This window comes from Drosophila innubila (genome assembly GCF_004354385.1).
Source record: "Drosophila innubila isolate TH190305 chromosome 3R unlocalized genomic scaffold, UK_Dinn_1.0 2_E_3R, whole genome shotgun sequence".
Classification (NCBI taxonomy): Eukaryota; Metazoa; Arthropoda; class Insecta; order Diptera; family Drosophilidae; genus Drosophila; species Drosophila innubila.
The window spans coordinates 26417456-26443566 of record NW_022995380.1 but is presented as its reverse complement, the minus strand read 5'-3'; the positions used below and the strand labels follow the sequence as shown (position 1 = coordinate 26443566).

The 26111-nt window shown below is 39.5% G+C and overlaps 1 protein-coding gene across 1 annotated transcript; it reads left to right on the top strand.

The window, feature by feature from the left end:
• The first annotated feature begins 1138 nt into the window (after nt 1-1138).
• LOC117793065 (protein kibra) lies at nt 1139-25937 on the top strand. The gene is made up of 9 exons (XM_034633449.1): nt 1139-2121; nt 20029-20330; nt 20915-22607; nt 22678-22858; nt 23131-23527; nt 23593-23904; nt 23974-24094; nt 24159-24368; nt 24430-25937. The coding sequence occupies exons 1-9, from the start codon at nt 1907-1909 to the stop codon at nt 24818-24820; spliced, it is 3822 nt and encodes a 1273-aa protein (XP_034489340.1). The 5' UTR covers nt 1139-1906; the 3' UTR covers nt 24821-25937.
• The last annotated feature ends 174 nt before the right edge of the window (nt 25938-26111 follow it).

The following is a 26111-nucleotide window of genomic DNA, read 5'->3' as shown; positions in this document are numbered from 1 at the left end:
AAGTGAAAACTTGAGATTTAAAATTTTGAATTTTCAAAATATCAAAGGGGGGACCCTTAGCATCGAAATCGAACCTTGGTCGAAAATAATTAAGTTTTCTAAATGAACAAAAATTGAATACAGAATGAATTTAGAGGCCAAATCATGATCAAAATGACATTCCGCTTGATAATCGGTTCAGTTTTGATCAAGTTATGACAGTTTGAAGTTGGTCAGACTGCGGATTTAGCCATTTTACAAGTCCAAATTTTTGTTCAATTTCACATGATTTTTTACAAAAAAATGAAAGGTTTCAGAACCAAGTTTAAAGTGTGGTTTTATACTAATTACGATATGAGAAGTTGATTAAAAGTGAAAACTTGAGATTTAAAATTTTGAATTTTCAAAATATCAAAGGGGGGACCCTTAGCATCGAAATCGAACCTTGGTCGAAAATAATTAAGTTTTCTAAATGAACAAAAATTGAATACAGAATGAATTTAGAGGCCAAATCATGATCAAAATGACATTCCACTTGATAATCAATTCAGTTTTGATCAAGTTATGACAGTTTGAAGTTGGACTTTAACCACAACCGTATCGGTACAAACGTTTCGGTATTCGGTTCTTGACAGAGAATTTATTTCCGTTACGTTTTCAGTCCCTGATTTTCTTAAATAAATTAATTTTTTGCCAAAAACACACACTTTGAATTCTTCGCCTTATTCAGATATTAATAATTTTTTTCCGGTAGTGGCGCCATCTGGCTTTCATTTACTGTAGCAATAGTATCGGTGAGTTTCTTACTTAGCGAACGCACATACTTAACGAATCACACTTATCAAAACTGCTCCACACTGAACAGAATTGCTCCACTTATGTACAAATGCCGCCATGAATTTAATCATGACTCCAATTAAATGTAAGAAGAACATTAGTTAGCTTATCACAACTGCAATTTTTGTTTAAGCATTATAATTAAAATTATATTTCTAATCCGATTTCATTTATAGATAAGCAATAATTAATTATTTAAAGCTGGCATCTAATTAGCAGTGCCATTTTGAGTATGCAGCGACTTAGCAGCTGTTATTTTAACATAGCAGCATACTGTTCCCAACCACAACGTTGAAAAACTGTAATTTTGTTATTGTAGAATTTTATGTTGAAGCGTACGGTCGGTTGCGCGGATAAATAAGTTACAAAAAATTTAAGCACAAGCAAATATTTCGAATTAAATGTGCACTAGTTCGGAAATGTGCCCACAAAACATAGCATAACAAGAAACACAATCAATTTTATACTCGCGGAACGCTATTTGGATATTTTTCGGTCGGTTTCTGTCGCACTTCGGGGACTCAAAAAACCAGAAGCTGATTTATTTTTTAATTTGTTTTAATTAAGTATTAAAAGCAAGCGAATAAACAGCATTTCAATTTTCAATTGCACTAATTTCTGAGTGACTTGTGAGTGAAAAAGAAGCAGCAAAAACGCCAACAACAACAGCAAATACAAAATCCAACAACAATAAAGTGATCGTATGGCGCGTCGTGCGCGAGAGTTTCAGCCTTCGTATGTGTGACTTGTGACTTGTGAGTGTGTGCGTGCGTGCGTGTGTGTGTGCTGGAATGGAATGCAGTTATGAAAAAATAAATAAATAATTGAGAGCGCGCGCCCGCGCCTTGGTAGCTGCCTCTCTCGCTCTTGCTCTTGCTTCCTCTCTCTCTCTCTCTCTCTCTTATCGTATATCGCGCCTGTGGAAGTATGTTGTTGTATGTAGTACATTGCACAAGACAAAGCGAAGCAAAGTAATACCAATAGCATAAACAAGAGAAACCGATACGTCAAAAGAAGCAAAGAAGAAATATAAAAAAAAGCGCGCGCCAAGTGACTGACAAGTTTTTGTTTTTTTTTTATTGTTGCCAAAATGTCGAATCAACAGCAACAGCAACAGCAACAACCGCGACAGCATCCACATCCTCATCATCATCATCAGCAGCAGCATCATCATCATCATCAGCATGGACAGCACAGTGAATTCCCGTTGCCGGATGGTTGGGATATTGCCAGGGATTTTGATGGCAAGACCTACTACATAGATCATATCAACAAAAAGACCACATGGCTGGATCCCAGAGATCGGTAAATATACAATATATAAATATATACAAAATAAGTATGTGTGCAGTTTATAGAGACATCTTGGCGAGAAAGAAAGCCTGACAAAAAAAAACCCATATAAATTCCAACTCAAGTGATCCAACTCCAACCGGAAAGAAAAGGTGCGTCGTGCATCTGCCAGCGTCTGTGTGTGTGAGTGTGTGTGTGTCTCTCTCGCTCCCTCTCTCGCTCTGTGTGCGTGTGCAATGGAATGCGGGAAGAAGAAGAGACAGCTGCAGCCGACAACAATAAAAGCAAAATAAATTACATATTTTAACAGGGCAGCAAAACAAAATACAAAACAAAAAACAAAAAGACAAAGACCCAAATAAAAAAACTTCAAGTATGTAAACATTCCAATGCGATGATTAAGACTCCAAGTATAACTGAACTGAACTGAGCGGCAACAAACAAAAACTGAAATGTAAAACAACAGCAACAACAACAGAAAAATGTACAGCAAAGCGAACGGCACACAGACAGCAAGGCGCGGCAGGGGGGAAAGGGGAAGCGGGTGTCTTGAGAGGAGGAGGAGAGTAGAGGAGAGGGCACTGTACAATGGTGCAAGGGGCCAAGATGAGAGAGCAAAAGTTAAATAAAGCTCAGCAAATGATCTGCAAAAAAAAGAAAAAAATGAAAAAAACGAACAAAAAATTTAAGGCGAGCAAACTAAAAACCCCTCATACGTAATGTGTACATTTGTGAGAGTGTATGCCTCACACAGACACACACACACACACGCTAATAGAGTGATAGAGAGACGACAGCCAGAGAGTAAGAGAGTGAGAGAGCGAGCTGCAATGGGTACAGTAGTTGGTGCTGGCCATGGGGGGAGGAGGAGATCGGGGCAAGTGCGGCGTCCACATCAGGCCATGTATCGCATAGATACATTTTAGTTTGCCCCACGAGCGTTTTGCCGTTTGTCGTTTCGCCTCGACGTTCGCTCACATATTTCTTCTTTTCTTCCCCCTTTTTGTGCTCTCTTTCTCGGTCTTCTCGCTCAGGCTCTCTGACAGTGTGTCTGACAGTGTGTCTCTCTCTAGCTCTTGCTCTGTCTCTTTCTCGCACGTTTTTACCATAAACAATTGCAAATGTATGTAGGAATTTTGCAGTTTCGAAATAATTGATTTCTCAAATTCTTCTACATACATATTCGTAGCTGAATGTTTGTATGTGTGTGTGTGTGTGTGTGTGTGTGTGTGTATGTGTGCGCTTCACGCTTTCAATTAACACAAACATTCCCTTTGTTTGTTTCAAATTGCATGGACATTGTTCAAAATGTTTCACTGAATTAAACAAACTGAAAGCGTTGAAGAATTTTGTTCGTTTCGTTTTTGCTTGGAAATAAAATGAAACATCTGCGCATTTGTTGGTGTTATGCATCAACTAGATTTTGAATACACACAAACATACGTACGTGTACATGTAAGGCCAAGATACAATGTACGGAATATGAATAGAAACGATATTGAGTGTAAACAAGAAGCGAGTCCTTGAAACAGTTTGTAAATGGCGTTATATACAAGTACATGATAGATAGAGTCCCTGAGCTTTCACTACAATCTCTGGGAACATTTGAACACTGATTTACTAAAGAATGTGTCCGATCTATTATACACTTTTAATATATGTATACTTATTGGCATTTTGTGTGTAAAGCACATATTTTTACCACAATTATTTCAAGTCTGTCTCTTTCTCACTCTTCTTGATCTTTTTTGGCTTGGCCATATCTCTATCGTAATATCGCTTTCTCGCTCTCCCGGCATGCGAGCTGTTATTGAATTTTAAAAATTGCTGCCGGTAGCGCGAAAAAATTCCAATAAGCCATAAATAAATTTCTACCATGAGGCGAAGCGAGCCAGGCCTCGGGGCTTTTTGGGGGTCTCGACGTATTTGGAAGCGAGCAAATATTTCCGAAAATACAAACCATCCCAAATCAAGGCCGAAGCCTGTATACTCTTGGCAACAAGTACTTGTTGTTAATATTGATCATAAATAGCTTTCAATATTGATATATTCATCTTAATTCTTTTTATCAATTAAATTAGTTTTAATATGATCTTCCAGTTACCAAAAACTCAACAGAGTCCAACATTCCTTTTAGAGTATTAATATGCTTATGCTCGAGTATTTCACTTGTCTGTACAACATTTCGACGGGCGTTTTTTTTTTGTTATTGTTTTTCTTTTTCTCTTTTATTTCAAATTTTTTTTTTTGTTAACAAAAATCATCGGCGTTGCCGTTGGCCATGCGAGCAGCGTTTTTTGCCCAGTTTTGGCCAATTGTTTGCCATAACCCAGCGACACAGTGGAATTTTTTTGTTTTTTCTAAAGTCTTAGACGCATACATTAGTGTATATATATGTAGGTATATATAAAATAAACTGTTAAGCGACGAGTTGAGGATTTTGTGTGTTGGTGACAGTTTCTCGATTCATTGATCATTGTGAAAAGCTTAAATAATTATGCATAGATGCCAAATGAATTTAGATACCACACATCTTCTAGTCTCAGTCTCGGTCTCAATCTCAGATACATTTTTGAAGTTATAGTCGGCTGATGAATTCAGAGATTCATTGTTAATACAGCTACCTTAACAGCCACCGATTGAGCCGCAACTCGAAACACAAACTTCAACTTAAAGCCAAGCTAACTCGTTTGTTTTACATACAAATCGTTGTTTAGCTAAACTGAGTTGAGTTGAGTTGAGCGGAGCCGCCAAAATGGGCCTCGGCGAAAGCGGCCATTTCTATGATAATTCGAACACAGTGGCGCCAGCGGCGGGGGACGATACAAGAGACGTTGCAACCGTGCAACAGTGCAACCGTGCAACCGTTTCAATCTACGACAAGAGCTGCGTCAATTATCTGATCGATATGCGTATCTGGATCTCAAATGGGCAAACTGAAATGCATTGGCGAGTCGTCGAACGTTCTTATTCTTTTGCTGGTGCTCAATTTGTGCCATTTCTCAGTCGTATCCGTTGCCAATTGCATAAAACCCGCTAAATGCTAATGTGTAAGCGTTTGTGTGCTTGTGTGTGCTGCATGCGTGCTATTATACATTAGATGTGGTGATTTTTTTCTTTTTTCTTTTTGCCAAAGTAGAAACAGTAAAATTTGCATAAAATTCAATTTGGCTGCTGCGAGAAATGCCAACGAATCTACAGACATACTTAAATTTATACACACACACACACACACACACACTCGCACACATACACACAGGCAATGCAACTTGGAAAGCTGCAAAACGGCATTTTTCATTTAATAAATTGCACAAGGCAAATGCAACAACAACAACAACAGCAACAAAGTCAAGAAAAAGTAAAACTATCTACGCAACGTCGAATCTCAGATACACTTGAAGTTTACTGTAACAACTGAAGAAAACATTTAATTTTAATAAAATATAAATCTCACTTTATTCATATTTTAAAAGTATGAAATTTAACTTGTTAAAATTTTAAGTAATTTATATAGATATGCATATATTTGCTAGTTGTACTTAACAGAGCTTTACTGTACCGATGCATATATGCAGTGGCAACAACGGCAACAGCCTGCATTGCATTTGTGCAACAAGTATTTCCACTTAACAACAGCAACAACAACAACACAAGAAAAAGCTGCTGCTGCTGTTGTTGTAGTTGTAGTTGTTGTTGTTGTTGTTGTTGTTGCTGGTCTCGTCCAAGCCGTGATTACAATTTGATTACGCGCATGAATGCAACGCGACGTCGCCAGCAGCAACATTTTCTAGTTTGCAGCGGCCCAAAGCGTCAAAAAATATTTTCTTTGCACTTGCTGGCAGCAGCACTAACAGCAACAACAATAACAACAGCAGCAAAAACAACAACACGACAGCAGCAACGACACTTCACAGCGTTAGCTCGATGCCACATACATAGATACATAATGTATCTGGCAGATACATAAGCGCTGCTGGTCGCACTGCATGTTTTGCCCATTTTAGCGGCTGTTTTTCCACATCCACATCCACAGTTGCCAGTTGCAAGTTGCAAGTTGCGAACTGCCAACTGCAAACTGCAAACTGCAAAATACTAAGCAACAAGCAACTGCGATCTGAGTTTAGCGATCTGTGAGTTTTTCCTGTCAACTCTCTCGCACTTGTTGCCGACTCTTGGCTGTCGCCACTTTTTCCCCTCCGTCTCAGTCTCCGTCTTCGTTTTAGCGCAATCAACACTTGTGATTTTTATCAAGCATAATGATTTCCTTTTCAACATGTGCTAATTAAGAGCGGGTTGCAGGGATACCCTTGAAAATGTGGCCAGTTTGCGAAGCAAAGCAAATAACATTGCCTATTGCTCGACTATCTGGCTATCAACTGAATACCCCCCAACCCAATGTTTTCCATTTCCCCTACTCCCATATCGATTTATAATAATTCAGCTGTCATTCCCGCAGCTGGGCAATTTTTCACTCGCTCAAACTGCAAAACTGCAAACGTGAGCAGAAAATTAAGTTGCCCCTTTGGAAGTGGCTTGGAAGTTGGAGCAGCAAGAGCAACATATGGGGGCCGTCTCCTATATCTATAGTAGCACCAACTGGAGACTCTGTCTCTGGCTTCAACAAGGGCTCTATGTCTGTCTCCGTCTTCTCTGATTCTCTTGCTGTCTCTGTCGCTGACTGTGGATTTGGATTTCGAGCTGCCTGAATGCGCGTTCCGCAGGCGTTTTCTTGGCTTTTTCTGTTGTTTTGTTTTTGTTTTTGGACTCGTCTGCATTGCTGATCGTCGTCGTCGTCGTCGTCGTCGTCGCCATGTGCTGAGCTGGCTCTTGAGTGATCGTGATATATGCGTTTGTGTGCCCGCAGCTCGCAGCTTGGCCTGCAAAGGTAGCAATTTTCCATGCATGCAATGAAAAATAATAAAGCAAAGCAACAGACAAACAAAATACCAAAAAAAAAACCAAAAAAAAAACACAAACAAAATGAACAAAAAGTAAAGCAATCACAAAAAGAAAAAAAAAACCTCAAGTGAAATGAAACGAAACAAGCGCAGGAATGTGCATACTCAAGATAAATTGCTGTGAGATACTTTTGCATTGTTTATGTTGCAGTTGTTGCAGTTGCTATGCCATTTTTGAAGCGGAAGGAGACAGACAGACCCGAAAAATGTAACGATTGACATCAAATTACAAACATACATACAGTTGGTCAAGTAACTGTTTTGACAAACTTAACAATTTTCATTTTTTAAAAATAAATAAAATTAAATAGGAGAAAAAATTTTATATAACAAATAAAATATGTGCATTCTTTTTGTCAAAACAATTTGTTGTATCTTCTAAGTATTTGTACTGAAGCATTTCCAGATTTCATAATCAAAACCAAGTGAACTCGTTATGAAAGATACTTTTTCATATGCTCAAATGTTGTTGTTTTTGATCTTTATTCATATTGAAATTCGGCAACCAACAGATCACTTTTTAAAGGCTGAGATGCCCTTGCTGACCCATCCCAAAAACCGAAACGAAACGAACTAAACTGAGCCCATGCCATACGTTGCCATACCAAACGATACGATGCCATACCATGACATACCATGCCACAAATGGCATGTGTGCCATGTGTTGCAGCTGCTTGGTATGCTATTGCCTTGTTGGTCATTGCCTGGCTTGTGGCCAGTGGCTAGTGGATATTGGCTGGGGGAAGCTGGAGTCCCTGTTTGGCATCTGCATTCCAATCGCTGGCAATTAATTGCCCTAATCAGGCACTGGCCACAATGCCGATGTTCGTTGTAATCAGCTGTTCCAAGAGACGATGCCCAAACACTTTATGAGCTCCCCAAAGACTGAAGGAGCAGCAGCAGGAGCAGGAGATGGCGCAGTGAAAACTTAAAGTCATTGCTAAGGAGTCAGTCTGCCTGCTGCTCTGCTATCTACTCGTCTCTGCTCTGCCCTCTTCTCTCCTCTCCTCTGCTCTGCTCTTCAACTTCAACTGCCGCCCTTGTTTGTCTCGTTGTCTTTTTTTTCTTTTGTTGGCTGCACGAAACTTGTATTATTTTTCAGTAGCACTTTCCGAATGCCATTTGAGTGCGCATAACATATTCTTAAGTCGGCCCCAAAGACGAGCCTGAAAATCGTCGCAATGCAGAGCAGACGATACAAGAGGAGACGAGACGAGAGCAGAAGAGAGAAGAGCAGAGAAGAAGTGAAGTGTAGAGTAAAAAAAAGAAGAGGCTTATGGCCTCTGAGCACGCGTATACGTATTCGTATTCGTATTTGTATCTTTCGGATGCATGCACCGCATGCTGCATAATTAACGTAGCTGAGTGAGAGGGGAAGTATCTGCATCTGCATCGGCATCAGCATCGGCATCTGCATTTGTAACTGTGTATCTGTTATGTAGGTGCTTGAGTTGTGTGTGCCTGCTACTCAATAAAAAGCGCTGTGGAATTTTCATGTTGCTTTTTGTGCTCATGTTTTGTTGTCGAATTTATGGCCTAATGAAGTGATAAGGCAAACCAGACAGAGGTCGTCTCTTGGCTGCATTCCCCAAATGCCACAAAATGTATCTGTATGTAGCTGTATCTGTAGCTGTTGTGGTATCTGTATCTGTTTGTAGCTTTGGCAAAGTATCTGCTGCGTGTGCTGTCAAAATGTTTAGCACAGAGCGCATAATTCATTTTGTGGCCGATCTTCTTGTTCTCGTTGTTGTTGTTGTTGTTGTTTTTTTTCTTTTTATTCTTTTTGTTGTTGTTGTTTTTTTAGCTGCATTCTTCAGATTCTCGAGCTGGAATTTATTGGTTTGTGGGTCAGCATTGCAACACTTTCGGTCCAAATGCGCCAGGCTCATGTTTTTGGTGCAAAGTTGAGAAAAGTGCAATCACATTCGAACGTTGCATAGAATTTGCGACGTGCCACAATCGACAACGACACACACAGACACACACAGACACACATGCAGATACATAGATACTCTTGGCATTAGCTATAGCTATAGCTACAGCTACAGATACAGATGCATGCACTCAAGTGAAGCACATAGAATGCCATGCAATGAGTAGATGTGGGCAAATCGGGAGAGGAAAGGGGAGTGGAATAGGCAAGCAGAAGGGTAAGGGGTTGGGGTTGGGGTTGGAGTTGGAGCTGGGGAAATGCATGCATGAAATGGCCAAGAAACCGGCTCCGATTCTCCGATTCTCTGGCAGCCCGCGTCTTAGAAGACAGCAAAGACAGGCGACTGGCAGAATAAGGAATAAAAAAAAAAAAAATGTTGATTAAACTGCTTAAATGCGCAAAGCTGACATTCATGTCAAAGCAACTCTGTTGGCAGTGCCCCTCTGCCACCGATGCCCCTTAGTGTGGCAGCAGCCTCAGACTCAGTCCACGACACATCGTGTGCAGCTTGCAGAATACAAATAAACATACCTAAGACGTACAAACTGCATACATACATAAATAAGAACATTTTATAGCCAGTTGGAATGTTTGCCAAATACAAAAGGCAGTAACAACAGCAACAACAACTACAACAAGCTGGGCGTAGCGTAGTATGGCAGCAAAAATAGTAGTAAGTTGGCATTTAAGGCAATGCGCGCATTGCTTCAATAAATGCATTCACACCGATGCAAACAAACATACAGATACACACACACAAACACACACACACAGGCACACAAATTGCATTCAATTGGTGCCGCGTTTGCTGCGAGTTCACTGCAACTTTGAAATATTTTCCAACAACAGCAGTTGCTGCCAATGTTGCTGCTGCCTCTGTTGTTGTAGTTGCTGTTGCTGCTGCTATTATTATTGTTGTTGTTGTTGATGTTGTTGTTGGGCTTGCCTCAAGCAGCTTGCTGCACACACTCTTTGTCTCTGTCTCAATCTCATGATGCCGTTCCCGCTCCCACTGCTGCCGCTTGCTAGACTCTATACCCTGTAATCTAAGAAAACGAATGGGCTATGCTACTCTGTTCACAGTTATTGATATACAAATATAGCTAAAGTTGCAGATATGAATAAAGATACTACTATCAAATCTTTCAAATTAGCTATGCCTTAAACCGGAAGTTTTTTCTTAATGTTTAGCTTTTTAAATTAATGTGTTTAGAAAAGAAATGTACAGAAATATCATGTTCTATTATATTTTATCTATTTTATCAATTTTTGTATATAAAATTGATTTTCAATCTATAGAAATGTACTAATAAAATAATTATATAAGATTCAATTCTTTCTTGAAGAAAAAAAATCAAATAAAAATTAAAAGAATTGGGAAAAGAAAGTTTTCCTTTAAAATATAATGTTGCTTTGCTGCCATGATCAATATTTAATATTTATCATTATATATTTATATTACATTATTTAATTTTTAACTTACTCTGTAAAATAGTTTATAGGGTATCATAGCTGTTTGATTCACCCGAATGCTGCATTCTTGTCTGTTCTGCTTTCCGCGCTCCTTCGCACACTCGCCAGCTCTCGTCGTCGTTGTTGTTGTTGTTGCTGTTGTTGTAGTTGTTGTCGTTGTCGTTTCATAGCGTAAATAGCAAAGTTGCTCGTACAATTTTAGAAGAACTTGTCAAAACCGCATTCCTGAGTCGCTGCCGCTGCGCAGTCGACAGCTAGCGCGACGTCGCTGCTGCTCATAGTGTCTATGTGTGTGTGTGTCAGCAAGAATCTGTGTGAGTTGCTTTGCTGGAGGCAAGAGTCGTTGCCGTTGTCGTTGTTGTTGCTGTTGCTGCAACTGCAACGAGTTATAGTTATTTATGCATGTTTGTGCGTTTGTTTATTTGTTTGCTTTGGAGTAAATGATCGCGTACACACTCACATACATAGATACATACATACATACATACATACATACATACATATCATATCTATACATAGTGAGCACATCTGCTGCCGCTGCTTTGGAATATGTATGTACTTTGTGTCATTTGTCGTGCATTTTTGCTCGATCAACAACTACAACATGAATATCTCAATTGGCATACAATGTGTATGTATCCAAAATGTATCTGATAGATACGTAATTAGAATCCCTCTTTTACTGCAGCTGCAACTTCACATGCATCACATACAAATAATGTGTATCGAAAATGTATCGCATTTGACTTATTTCAGATTTGTTTTCAGTTTTCTTCATCCTCATATGCATATGCATATTCATATGAATACCTATTCAGCTACTGTGCTTAACGTTTTCTATTCGCATAGCGCAAATCAATTGGTTATACTGTGCATTCCTCAAACTGCCACGAGCGTTGACCATAAAATCGAAAATCTTTCACGTTCTCTAGCCCTGTCTGTGTGTGTGGGGATATTGAGTGTATTGGAAAAGATAAACAAAAAAACAACAGCGAAAAATGAAAAACAATTATTTTTTGGAATTTTTAATTCTGTTTCGGTTTTTGTTTCGACCAGATTTATTTAGAAATTATTTTAAAGGAATGAGCCAAGTTGAGGCAGCAAAATAAGCTGCTATCAAAATGCATGCATAATTTATTTATTTATGACCTGGCGTTAAAAATAACAGCGCACAAATATTTCGCATACAACAACAACAATAAAAACACCTACGAAACTTAAACAAAACATTTTTGTTATTTATAAAGAAAAGACCCGAAAAATAAAAACAAAAACAACAAATAACAGAAATGTTAATTGGCCCATTTGACATGCGGCTTTAAAAAAAAAAACTTTTTCATTATTTATTTTGTTTTATTTAATTTTTGCATTTTGGTCAGCAGCTTTCATTCTTTTTGGCATTGTTGTAGTTGTCGAAAAGTATGTTCATGCGCCTTTGCGTTTTTGTTGGCATGTAAAACCAAAAGACAAGACATGTACATATATAAATATTTAAAATAAATTTAATGAATAAATATTTGAAATAATTTTGGCCGTGATGCGAATTGCCAAACTGTCTACAAAGTGTGCGAAACGAACGAAAATCACTGAAAAAAATAAATATTTGAGAAATATTTTTGGGTTTTGGTCGTGCTGAGAATTTCCAAACTGTCTGCGAAAGAGATCTCAATGTCTATAAATAAATTACATATTCTATGCAAACACGAGTAACTTGTGTTAATTGAATTTTAAGCATACTTTGGTTCAGTATTTACTATAATATATCGCGAAATGAATTTTAGTCCAGTATTTGCAAATTATTATGCAAATACTAAATTGTCTGGCAGCCAAAAATAAATTTGAATTATTTTCTTTAGCCATAAATTATGAAATCGAAATTCTTCAACAGAATTTCAAAACGATAAAAATTTTGGAAACACACAAAGCAATCAGAAAATCAAGAAACAATAAATAAATAATGGAAAAATTTCCAAGACAAAATAATTATATACGTACAAGTATTTTATATTTATTTTGAAGATTTTCAGCTGCGGCTTGAGTATAAAAATGATTCTGTAGAAATTTTCAGTCATTTCCTCTGGAATTTCGAAGTGAAATTGCTATGAAATTTGTATCAGACCATGGCCGGATTCCCAGCAGTATAAATCTGTGTGTAGTGTGTGCATACATTGTAGGTATGTATGTAATGCATACGTTAATAGTTCCCCCAGCTATACGCTCGACCTTATGCGAGGAATGCGCCCCCAGTTGAACTTAAAGTGTTCGTCATATTTACAGTGCAACTTCCCTTTTCAGCGCATTATATTACGAGCATATTCTATCAGATACACACAAATGCAACTGCAGCTACACCACACATACAGATACAAATGCATATGTATAGTATATATATATATGTAAAAATATACATCTTATAACAAATTTCTGCTGTCGACTGCTGTCTGAGACTTTGACGTTGTCTTCGTCATTTCGCGTTTCGTATTCGCATTCGCATTCACGTTTTTCAGTCGGATTTTTCGCCTTATTATTATTTCAATATGCGACATACATAAGTACATACTCGTACATATCATGTATGTAAGTATCTGAGTATCTACGTATGTGCACATGCGCTCTGCTCGCTTCTCACAGCTCGCAACTCGCAACTCGCAACTCGCTCACTACGGCGCACAGTCGCTTGGTTGCTCTGGTATGTGAAGGTCGCAACAGTTGTTTTGTTAATGACAGAGTACAACGACGACGATGGCAATGACGATGGGGCTGGGGCAACAATGGCGGGAGGTAGCAGGCAGGTGGGGAGGGAGGGAGGGAATTTGAGGCGCACGATCGCGCCTACTAAACTCATGTTATTGCACTGGCCAGCATATCACTTACTGCAACTGCGCAGAGAGTGCTAAACGTATCTATTGCCAGGAGAACGGTTTCTACATTCAGAATTCCGGGAATCAGCTAATGTCAGACCCCAAAGAAACTGCACAGGTGGACACTTTGCAATCCAAGAAGTTCAAAGCAAACTTTTGCACTTGTTTGTTTTGCTTTTGTATTTTTTGTTTTTTATGTTTGTATTTGCTCTTGACGTTGTCAAGGTTTCTTTGTTTTCTTTTTTATAGAGTAGTAGATGTAGATGTATCTACATGCATATATGTAGTATTTAGCAGGAATTTTGTGTGAAATATTTATATATAAGTATGTACACATGTCTATAGATTTGTATATCTCTCATGGCGTGTTCCATGTGGGCGTCTCGAACAACACACGAAAATGTTTCCGAGTTGTCGTGTCGAATTTAAAGCTTTATAATGCGCATACCACGAATTTTTGTTGACGTACCGAATACCGTTTGCATATTTTCCCAAAATGAAACAACAAATACAATAAATTGACGAGAAATGAGAATGTGAAATGAGAATTTCAAAACCAATTTCGTATGCTTGTTACAGTAAAATATTGGCATACATACAAAAAATACATACATTCTTCTTCAGATGGTTGCCAATTAGCATATGTATGGGGGCATTCAGAACCACACACATATTGTAGATACAAATGTATCTGAAAAGACGTCAAACGTTCATCGATCAATGGCACAACGATGAAGGCATAAAAGTTCGCCCGCATAACTCGAAATTTATCATACCCTATGGATTAGAGTCAAAAACGGCATGCAGGCTGTTGACTTTTACTTTAATTGGAAGTCCAGGGTATCTTAGAATTTAGAAGATTTTCATTTCTTAGAATTTTTGCTGGGCGATTCTTATAGATTTTAGTTTTCTATTCTTTGGCATTTTGGTGTGCAAGTTTTTGGAATTTCGAACAATGCCTGCTGAAAGTAAACAATCGCTTCTTCAAATCAACACGCGCACTGACCAAAAAAAAAAAATGCCCGTCAACAAGTCATAAAATATCATAAATTTCAATTTAAGTTTATTTTGCCTTTTCACCGATCCACAGAAATGGGATGCGGAGAGGGAATTGAGGAGATTGGATACCAAGTGGGCGCTTTTGTTGTCTCGCACATATGTTTCTATATTGCCTAGCTGTACTGTATGCGTGTGAGTATGTGTGTGTGAGTGTGTGTGTCTTTGATATTGTGTATAAATTCTATGAATTTTTTAATAGTTCATTTGTATGCAGTTGGCATTGCGCATGGCGCAAAAATTTATTTCAATTGTTCACTTTGGAATTTATGGTAGACATTTTGTGATTTCGAAATGAGCGCTAAAAGCTGAAGAGCCATCACAAGCGTCAATTTGGCTCCTACAACGCTCGAATCGTCTTCACTCTGGTCTCTAATCAAAACAGCTCGATTTGGGTCTTCCACGTAGCTCCCATCGTCACTGTGACTAATGTCATCGGCCCACGCCGGAGCTTTAAGTTTCAGCCTCAGCCTCAGCCGTAGATACTTTGGCTGAGGTCGAACTCTGCTCACATATTTCAATGCCCGATCTTAACGCTGTAATTGACACCCACTTACGAAACTTTGATATCGAGACTCGGAAAGAAAGGCGTACACATATTTATTTCATAGACGGTTGACATACAAAAACCCTCTAACTCCTCTAACTCCCTTCTCCCTTCCTCTCTCTCTCTCACAGTATATTCTGTTCGAAATTGTGAAATACCTTTCATAGATAATGAACAGCTAGAAAATGCCTTTGGGCTTATCTCGAATAGCGTCTGGAGACATGGAAATAATAAAAAATGAAAAGAGAAATACGAGTATATAAATTAATAAGATTGACGCATGCGCAGTTCATTGACTTGGGGCTGTGAAATTATTTAAAATGCACATGGAGCCGGGCCATAAAATGCATTTGATAAGCTCTACACCAAGTTGCTTGAGCGTAGCGTTTCCGTTTTTATCAGCCACTTCCCCCTCCCTGCCTCCTGATCGGGAAATTATTATATGAAAAGTGCGGCGGAAGGAAGTTAAAGTGTGAGATAGTCATGGGGTCGGGAAATGCAGTTAATATGTTTTTAATTAGCCCCGGCAGCAACAAGAGCAACAAATACATTTTCAATGTGAACGACACTTGAAATAAGTTAAAAGAAACCATAAAGCAATAATATTTTTATTTTTACACATCAACACGAAATGAACAACAACGCATGGCGATAAGATAAAGCGACGTACGACCTTTATAGCTTAATTTGATTAAGCTCTTAAATATTTCTGAGCGATGTCTGATAAGAGCAACTGAGCAACCAAGCAACCAACTAGCGAACCAATGAGACACACTCTACAAGCACAAATATGTGATAATAATACTAAACATCTGTTATTTAATCAACAAAATAAAATAGTATTATTTCATGGGATTGCCAAGAATTCTATAGTTCTGTAGATTCCATTTAAGCTCAAAAAGTTACTTATGTAGGTCAACAACAAATTTGTACATTTATCTTGTATCTACACATGTGATAAGTTGTGTGTGTCTTGCATCTTGGAAATGCAACTGTTTTGAGCCATTGTGAACTATTAAGCACTTCCTATACCTATACATTCTATAGAATCGAATGTTGACAATTGCGTCAACTGTTTGTTTATTGACTCGAACTAATAAATACATGTAGGTATGTCAAGGTGATGTGATGATTGCCTGATAAATTGGCTCTAATGCTTATGTGTATAGTGTACACGAGTATGTGGCTTGATATTTTGCATAAATAACTGAGTCTATTCGTTGTTTGTGGTTCTGAGGCTTAAAGCTGCGGAGAAGTGGGCCATGCGATTGATGTATATATGTATATGTATACTTATAATTTTTATATTTATATAAACCGGAAATCGTTGTCTTTGTCGCGTTCTAAGAGTAAAAGAGCGTGCGTTTATTATCTGAGTTCCGTTAAAAACAAAACAAGCGTAGAAATAGAGTAAACAATTAGAGCAGAACTTGACAGTCATCTTAATAGCGACTACGTGCGTGATTTAGCCAACGATTTATGGAATTTTTCGAAACCGGCCTAAACTATCCTATGATATTTTGATTGAATTTGAATTGCTAAATGATCTGTCGTTGCCCTGGCATCACAATGAATGGCCGGCCGATCGAATTGAAATTCTTCAGCTGAATTAATGATTGAAAGAAAAACAGAATTTGAAGACGTGTTTTCAAAATTGTTGTTGTCACAAGGTTGCCGAAAACAAAAGTTAACTTGGCCTGTAAGAAGGAATGCGTGCTCAAAACTGGCTAAGTTCAACCATTTACATATATCTAAAAATATACTCAAAGTCAGCTATCAAAATATGTACGAAATGATTCCCCACAATACAAGAGAAGACAAGGCAAGAAAGAAGAAACAAATTTTATGATCGCCAATTAGCATAAAACGCGTCGTAAACAGTTAAATAATACTGTTTATACAAATGTATCTATGCTATGCATGTATTTGTATCTGTATCTGTATCTGCATATACACATTTATATACAAATATGCAGATGTATATGTATATGCATCTGTGTGTATGTGCATTTCATTTAAGTGCTGCCTAATGACAACTTCGACGTTGCGACGCGTCGCGTTGTCGTCACCATCAATGGCCATATTTAAAGTCTTTTTTCATATGTACAACAACCAAGTCTATGCCTCACTCTGGATATTGCTGTTGTTGTTGCTATTGTGACAACGAAATTCATGCTGAAATTTTATTTTTGGCCCAAAACAGGTTTTTGGGCCTCTTTATTATTATTATTATTTTTTTTTTTTATTAAAGCGCGAATTTATTACAGCGTCGGCATCGAGCCATAAATATTTTGTTTACAATTTTTGTAATTTATGCAGATATCTTGACCGCTCTTACAGTATGCATATAAAATACGAGTAAACCGCCACGTTTATTGTGGCCAGTCAGTTAGCCAGTTGACCAGTTAGCCAGTTAGCCAGTTAACCAGTTGACCAGTTAGTTAAGCCTACAACTGGTGGCTCGTTAGTTGCCTCCATCAGCAATTGTAGAGGAAGCCCTATCTATTACTTGATGGCACACGCACACACCCACTACCGAGTGTGTATTTGTGTGTATTCATTGATTTTTGATTTGCTGAGGTCAAAGTGAGTCAAATCAACTCAACCGCTAATGGAAAACCATAAAAATTTGCATACGCTTTTCTTATTGAGCTGATTAAAGGCAACGTTCGTTTATTGGCAGCTGCGAATGAAACACTTGACACCTGTGTAAACTTCCGCGTCAGTCGAACTCGAAATAATCGTCAGGGTATGGATTTAAAACGGTTCCACTAAAAAAAGAGAACTGATCCTAAGTCAAACACTAAGTGTACGTATAATAATAACATGCGATCAATGATCAATTGTTTCATTTCATTTAGTTGGAAACAGTTAGATATCATTTACATGCGTATCATTGAATTCTGTTTCAGATGTATAATGATATAGCGCATATAGTCTCTCAGTTGGATTGCGCGATCATTATTTATTATTTACACAATAAGTTCGAATGCAAATAAACAAAGACGAATCGTAATTCAAGCAGATAGCAACTGTGCCATTGCCTAACGCCAATGAAAATAAATACAAAACTTGTTGATTTCAAATTATGAATCCCCGTTACCGTTCTATACTATATACGCTGTTCTGCTCTTTACCGTTTCCACATCCACATCCACAGTTCCCCTCCATTTCATTTTCTCCATCAACTTGTGCACCTTTTGTTGACATCAACATCATGTTCTGTCACTGCCTTTGTCGATCGCCAGATCGTTTTCTATGTCAAAACGTACAACTTGGACTTGGACCGGGATTGGGACATGTCTTTAGCTACGATTTCTGTTTGTTTATTTATTACAGCTGCAGCTTTTTATTTCCCCTGCCCTTCCTCCCAACACCACTTATTGGATGTGCCATTTTCCGCTGTCTTTCTCAAATCTAAACAAAGCCGTTTTATATACTTTGTTTCGCTCGATACTTACACTTGTACTTGTGCTTGTATTAGCAAAACGAGCCATAGCCAGAGTAAAAACACATGCAATTTTAATGATTTGTTATCGCCAAAAGCCGAAGTAATCATTTTAGTCCCTGACCAAGTGCACGTCGTCCCACAGATACGTCATAACAAGCTTTTAATTAATCGATCGACAATTATTAGCGATAGATATAAGTACATATATAATTCAAAGTGGTTGTTAAACCTTCTATTTAAATGTGCCTTTAAGTGCTTAATGTGATGAAATGCGCTTAAGTATTTGCATATATATATGATTACAAGTTAAAGTTCCGGCTGTGATAAAATTGTTTTATTAGCACATTGATCGATTCATGATCTGCATATTGCTATGTCGATGCTTAGTCAGAATCGAATGATGCTCTATTTGTTTACATATGATGATCTTTGGCTATCGATTATCTCATTGGCAATACGATCGAAATGTAAGCGTTAATCGCTTCAACGATATTATTCCAGCTAAATTAGTACAAACTCAACAATTACCCCGAAGAGATACGTGTACGTTGGAAAACTCATGGATATGGCAATGTATGTGATCATATCTCTTTAGCGTGCTTCTGCGGCAAGTTTATTCTTGGAAAATTCCCATTGAATGCGCAACTGTCGGACAGTTGAGCCACGATATAGATAGATATAGATACTTGTGTATATTTCTCAACAGAAGAGTATGCAATGAGAGTGTGCGTGCCTATGTGTGTGTGTGTGTGTGTGTGTGTGTGTTCCGATATCTGGCGCATATGGTGTACATTTTATTATCGTAGCGGGCAGCCTTTGCCTTAGCGCTGCTTTTTAATGGCCGCGCAAATTCCATAGCAATGATTAATTAACAAATCATATAAATATGCCAGCCTTAAAGAAAACAAAAATATTTTTCAATTGAAGCACACGAACTGTGTGTGTGTGTGTGAGTGTGTATAGCTACTTCGAATTCAAGCAATTAATATATGAAGATTAGTAATTATCATTGGAATGCGAAATGTTGTTGTCTGCGCTGATATTGAAATTGAATTTCGCAAACAAATAACTGGACAAGTCAAGAAGTAAGAAGCTCTCAGCCGCATCGACGACAACAGCAGCAGCAACGTCATCGTCATTAGCTCTTTTTTTTTATTTTATTTTTTTTGCCGCACCGGTTAAATGCGACCTCGATAAGATTAGACATATGGCATATAGGCTATGTCGTATGTCGTATGGCAACAACAATCGACCAGATAGACATTCCATTGCTGCATTGTAAATATTTGAGAGTCTAAGAAATACTTCTGTTCTTTTTTATTTTGCCCACTTTTACCAAAAAAAATGCACACAGGAAATACCAGACAAAGCTGTCGCTAATCTTATCGAATGGGCCCAGAGAAACGCTTCCAATTAACTGGCGTGGGAACAGTTGGCCACATACGGTAAACAGGTTACGATACATGGCCAGATAGGGCCCCCCAAAATCTTCTCGACGGAAATTCATTAGCCATTTGTTGTCTTTATGCAAACAAGCTGATAAGCCAAAACAAGATACTTTTGTACAATAACAAAATCGCAAACAATGCTAGCTTGTATCTATGTATATCTAAGCTATATCTTTTTTGGTTCTCTTACAGATACACAAAGCCGCAATCTTTTGAGGACTGTGTGGGCGATGAGCTGCCCGTGGGCTGGGAGGAGGCATATGACTCGAATATTGGACGCTACTATATCAATCACATTGCACAGAGCACACAGCTCGAGGATCCGCGCCAGGAGTGGAAGAGTGTGCAGGAGCAAATGCTCAGTGATTATCTGTCAGCTGCACAGGATCAACTGGAGAACAAGCGCGAAATGTTTGATGTCAAACAGCAGCGTCTACTCCTCGCACAGGAGGAATACAATCACCTGAACAAACTGGCGGCCAGCCGCAGCAGCTGTAAGTATCGAATATCGAAGCGAATTTCGAGCATATATATTTAAAAATTATTCATTAAATCAAATTTAATGATACCAAAAAATTAAAGCCACACTTGAAAATAAAAAAAATCCAAGCAACTCTTTTATTAGCATATTATCATTGATTTGCTGACTCCTACAATTTATTTTCAAATAATAAATTACATTGTTCTTAATGAAAATAGTCACTATTTATGGTTTTCGAAAATTAAGAATTACATAAAATATATAAAAGTATTTGCAAAAGATGCAATAATCAAAATTAAAAAAAAATATTATATTAAAGTGTTTGATTTTTGATGTTTTGACTTTCTAAAATCTATTTCCCTATTATATAATGTTTTCTAATTTTTGTGTCTCTTGTAAATTTGTAAATATTTTTATAGAGAATTCAATATCTCTAGTATAGCATAATTTGTATTATCGATGATTTCCTAAGTCTGATAATTATTGTTTGTGTCGAAAAACTGTGATAAGAGATGTCTCAGCTGTCTGATGATAGAATTCTTTTGAAATCCAACTTGTCGATTGATTCAATAATCATGTGTGTCCATGTCTTTGCAGTATGCTCATCGTCCAGCTCCATGAGTCGACACGATCCCGAGCTGCTACGCGCCGACTTGATGCTGGCACGTGAACGCGTCCGTCAACTGAAGCAGGAGTTGAATCACATTACCAATGACATCTCGTACACGGAGCGGGGCATGAATACACTGTATTCGGTGGGCGAGAAGATCAATGCACGCCAGAATGGCTGCTATGATATTGCCGAGGTGCAGGCGATACGCGAGGAGATGCTGAAGGTGCACAAGTCCTTGGTGTCCGGTGAGAAGGTGCGCGAGGAACTGATGCGCAGTCTGGTGCAGATCAAGAACGAACTGAGCCGACAGCAGATCAACGAGGAGAATGCCGATCTCCTCAATGCCGCCTCGCCCTTCGATCGCGTCTGCGTCGCCAGCCAGACGGATCTGTGTGGAGCAGGTGAGCATTTGAACGGCGGTGCACGATTCGCGGAGATGGCCAAGACGAAGCTGCAGTATGCCGAGTGGCGTAAGCACATCAAGAAACTGCAGCAGCAACTGGCCGATCATGTGGAACGCATTGAGCCGGGTCAATTGGAGTCGGACAAGGATCGCATACTGTTGATACAGGAGAAGGAGAAGCTGCTCAATGACCTGAATAGCATTTCACTCAAGTCGCGCAGCATTGAGGAGAAACAGGTCATACAACAGACACGCCACAAGCTTGAGGAGGACCTCAAGGAGGCGTATGAGGCGACCAACACGTGCATTGCGAATCGCCTGCGTTTCCACGAGGAGAAGCAACATCTGCTGGACAAGCTGCAGGAAGCACTCAAGTCCACCAAATTGCTGGAGGAGCGCCTCAAGTCATTCTCCTCGGAGAGCACCTTCTCCATAAGCAGTGGCAGCAGTCTGGGCTCCCTGTCCACGGCGAGCAGCAAGAGCGCTCTCAGCTTTACGGACATTTATATAGATCCCTTTGCCGTGGACTCGCCCATCGATGTGATCGATCTGCAGCGACGATCGCAACGTCTATTCCAGCAGCATCAGCGGCTGCCACCTGTGCATCCCGCCTTGCCACAGCATCAACAACAACAACAACAGCAGCAGCAGCAACAACAACAACCATCCTCAGAGGTGTCACTGTCGCCACGTAGCAGCCTCTCCATGGAAACGCCGCCCGCCTCGCCAATGAAATACAATGCGACTGCGGATCAAGCACACTCCCAGCCCAAGGAGGAACCTACCTATGCCAACGCACTACCCGCTCCTCCCACGTTGCCCACGCTGCCCGCGCCTCCCGCCTACACAGCTCCCCCAGCTGCTCCAGTGGCTGGGGTGCGGGCTCATCCGTATGATCTGGACTCCACTGTGCTGGACTGCATGATGCTGGAGGCGAAACTGCAGAAGCTCAACATGAGCTCGCCGCTCAATCTGAATGCTCCACTTTCACCCATCTCGGAGAAGCCATCGCTGCTGGATCTGCCGCAAGAGATGCTCAGTCGTTCCTCTTCCACATCGAATACACGCTCCGTTTCGGCAGCCGTTAGCAATGAGTCCGTTGCCGGTGACTCCGGCGTCTTTGAGGCATCTCGTGCCCACCTGCCGCGCAAGGAGTTGGCCCAAGTGCAGATCGGCCTCAAGTATCTGAAGCAAGAGGGTGTGCTCGTTGTATCCCTGGAGCGTGCCAACAACTTGTCGGCCTTGTGGACTGCTACCACAGACAACTCACAAGTGTAAGTGTCCAAAAGCCATTCTGTTCCTTCAGACAGTTGACTGATTTTGATTTGCTCTTTTTACTTGTAGTTATCTGCGTGCCGCTTTGCTGCCCAACTCGTTGACTTCCATACGCACCAAGGCACTGGGTGACTTCCAGAAGCCCGTCTTCAATGACACCTTTGCGGTGCCCATTTCGCTGGACAAGCTGCTGACCAAGAGCCTGCAGGTGACCGTCGTCAGCATGACCGGACAGAAGGAGGAGATCATCGTAAGTAGAGTCTTGTGAATTGAACTAAAAATAGATAAGATTCTTCTTAAAAATTATAAAAAATATTAAGTTACAATTTGTATTTTAAAATCATTATTATATAACTAGAAATATTCATTATAAATTGCAATTTAAATACAATAATTATACTCAAAAAATTTTATTTATTTTTGGATAAATATTAACAATTATTTTGTAATTTATAATTTGTATTTTAATATAATTTAATTATTTTTAAATAAATCCTTAAATATATTATATCAATCTTTCAGGGTACTGTGCAGATCAGCATGGCCGAGTTCAATCCGGAAGACTCCACGCTCAAGTGGTACAACGTGCTCAGTTCCAAGTTTATGCCCAGCTTTGAGTCGCTGGATTTGCCCTCCACAAGTGCAGCCGCTGCAGCTGCCGCTGTCGCCGTCGCCACCGCCACCAGCAACAACAACAACAGAGAGGAATCCTCGGATGAGTCAACCATAACGTCGTCACAGACCTCAACACTAACGCGCAACCAGGCACCGCCATTGGAGCTGCAGGCACAGATTGCCGAGGAGCTGCCCGAGCATGTGCGTCTCAATGAGCAGCAATGCAGCGATGACGATGACGACGAGGATGACGATGAGGAGGAAGACGAACAGCAGCTGGTCAGCACCATTGGCCTAACGCATTGTAAGTAGTAAAGAAACCTCAATCTCTTGGACTCTTAACTAAATGCCTGTATTTGTAAACTACAGCAAGCTGCATGCTGGACGCCTACCTGGAGAATATGAAGCAGGAGTATGCCGACAAGGAGACGAACACAGATTGCGCCTTCCCGCCGGAGAAATTGCGCAGTCAGTCGCAGCTGTTGGACGACAGACCCGTGAAGCGTTCACAGACATTTACACCCTCGGCGGCGATCAGCAAGAACCGTTACAATTGCCGCCTCAATCGCAGCGACTCGGACTCAGCCATGCACTTTGGTGTCACCCCACACACCTTCCATCGTGGCGCTGTGGAGCGGCGATCGCTACGCTTCCATCCTAAGGCGACCAAGTCAGCTACAAGTAAGTTGACTCTACTTTCCGCTGATATTTGACTACTGTACCTAACTGGAACTTATATGTATATTATAGAACTGCATCATACTCACATACCGCGTACCAGCTTGGACTTGGAGCTGGATCTGCAGGCGCAGCATAGCAAGCTCTTCTTTCTCAATGATCAAATCTCCAAGCTGCAGAACCTTAAGGAAGTGTAAGTAATCTGAATAAAACACTGACTGCTCAAGTGGTATACTAATTACACTTGTTATCAATAGACTTCAGAAGGCCTGCGACAACAAGGATCCGCTAATTGCGGCCTGGGCCATTGAGAATGAGGAGTTCCAGCGATTGGTGGCAAGAGCCGATCCCGCCAAGTGCCCCGAAGAGCGTCAACTGCAGAAGCTGCTGATGAAGACCGCCAAAGAAATACATAAGCTACGCAAAACAAAAGTGCCCAAAGGTTGCCCAGATTTGGTGTCATTCAAGTAAGTGAATTCGTCAATCCAAATCGAAAACAAATTGTAATATTCTGTCCGTTTCTTGCAGAGAGAAAATCTCGTTCTTTACACGCAAGGGTCTCTCAGTGCCAGAGTTGCCTAGCGAATTCATGCTGCCCGATGCGGATGCTATAGAGGAGGAGGAGGAGGAAGAGGATGATGATGAGGAGGACAATGTGGCCGAGACAGCCATGGCCATTAACACGGCTCTGGTGGCCAGCAGCAACAGGAACAAGAATCTCAGTGAGCATCACCAACGAGTAGCACTGCCTGCACTGGCTGCCACATCCAGCCCAGCTGTCGCTTCAGCTCCAGCTCCCGCTCCAGTTGCCGCTCCATCGCCTGTTCCTGTCCCTGTCGCAACGGCACAGGCAGACGCCAATGCAGAGCAGCAGCGATACGACTATGTCGTCGATCGCAACTATGGCGTGGAGGTGTAGTCCCTGTTCGGCTGGCGACGCCTTCCCACCTACGCTGTACATATTTGTAATTATTTTCTGGTATTTATTTTCATTAAGCGAAAAGTATTTATGTATATAGTGGAGAAACAAGATGAAACTGATGTAACAAAAATCTGTGCCTTATAGAGAAAGTTGGAGAGCTGAATTCAGCCAACAACAGCAACAAATGCAAAACAATAATACTAGTAATGATATAAATACTTTTACATAAAACTTAGAGTTAAGTTATATATATATATTTGTTAGCATTAGATCCATAGTCAGTTTATACTAATTGACCCCATAAATGAGAAACAAATTATCTAGAACTTCGCAACGTCCCGATCCGCCCTGACCCGCCCCAAAACTGAACAACGTGCACATTGCGCGTTCGAAACTGTCAAATTCATATTGAAACCAACTGTATTCTTAAGACTTGAGCAAATTATACGAATGTAGAGGAATATTTTTTATATGCATATAGTGGATAGTGATAAAGTTTATCTTAGTTTAGACAAAACAATCAAAAACTATAACAAAATATATTTATTATAAATGTATGTATTGATGGATGAGTGCATATTACTTCAATCTGTTTAATTAGTTTAATTAGCTTGCGTTTTTGTTAAGCTCAAAACGAATTCTATTAATTTTTTTTATAAAAAAAAAACCTATGAAAATACACAAAAAAAAAGAGCATCTACCATATTAGTTAAACTCATATGCCGAACAGGTATATGCCATTACTAAGAAAGCTCACAAACAAATACTGTTATGTTTTACAGAGCGAGCATGTTGAAATTGTTAAACTATTGCCCTGGGAGCTATGAATTTGAAAAAATTAAACAAAATATTAACTATTAAGCTTTTAACTCTAGATTTAGTTTTAGATTCTCTCCCTCTCAGCTCTTTTGTAAGCATCGCTGTTGTTTTGTTAACATTAACCGCGCCCCCGCTCCCCCAACTCAGTAATAGTAATAACAAAAAAGAAAAACTCCCACATATTTTTATATACATATATATGATAGGAATTTAGCTGTAATAAATTATATGAATGAGAACATGTATATTGTAATTGTGCAATAAACTACAAAAAAATTCTACTGACATAACTGAAGATAATTGTGTGTACATAATTTGGGTGGCATTAACTGGCAAATTGATCAATAGTTAATATATTGAGCTAAGATTATATAAATTTGCAATATTTTATTTGTAAATTTCGCGAAGAAATATTGGTATTAAGTAAAGTATGCAGTGTTTCCGATCTAGTTTAATTTTGTTTGTACTA

Excerpts from the sequence above, each read along its gene's own strand:
- LOC117793065 (XM_034633449.1), top strand. The coding sequence starts at position 1,907 with ATGTCGAATCAACAGCAACAGCAACAGCAACAACCGCGACAGCATCCA. Across the intron at positions 22,608-22,677 it reads ACCACAGACAACTCACAAGT|TTATCTGCGTGCCGCTTTGC; the intron begins GTAAGTGTCCAA and ends TTTTACTTGTAG. Across the intron at positions 24,095-24,158 it reads CTGCAGAACCTTAAGGAAGT|ACTTCAGAAGGCCTGCGACA; the intron begins GTAAGTAATCTG and ends TGTTATCAATAG.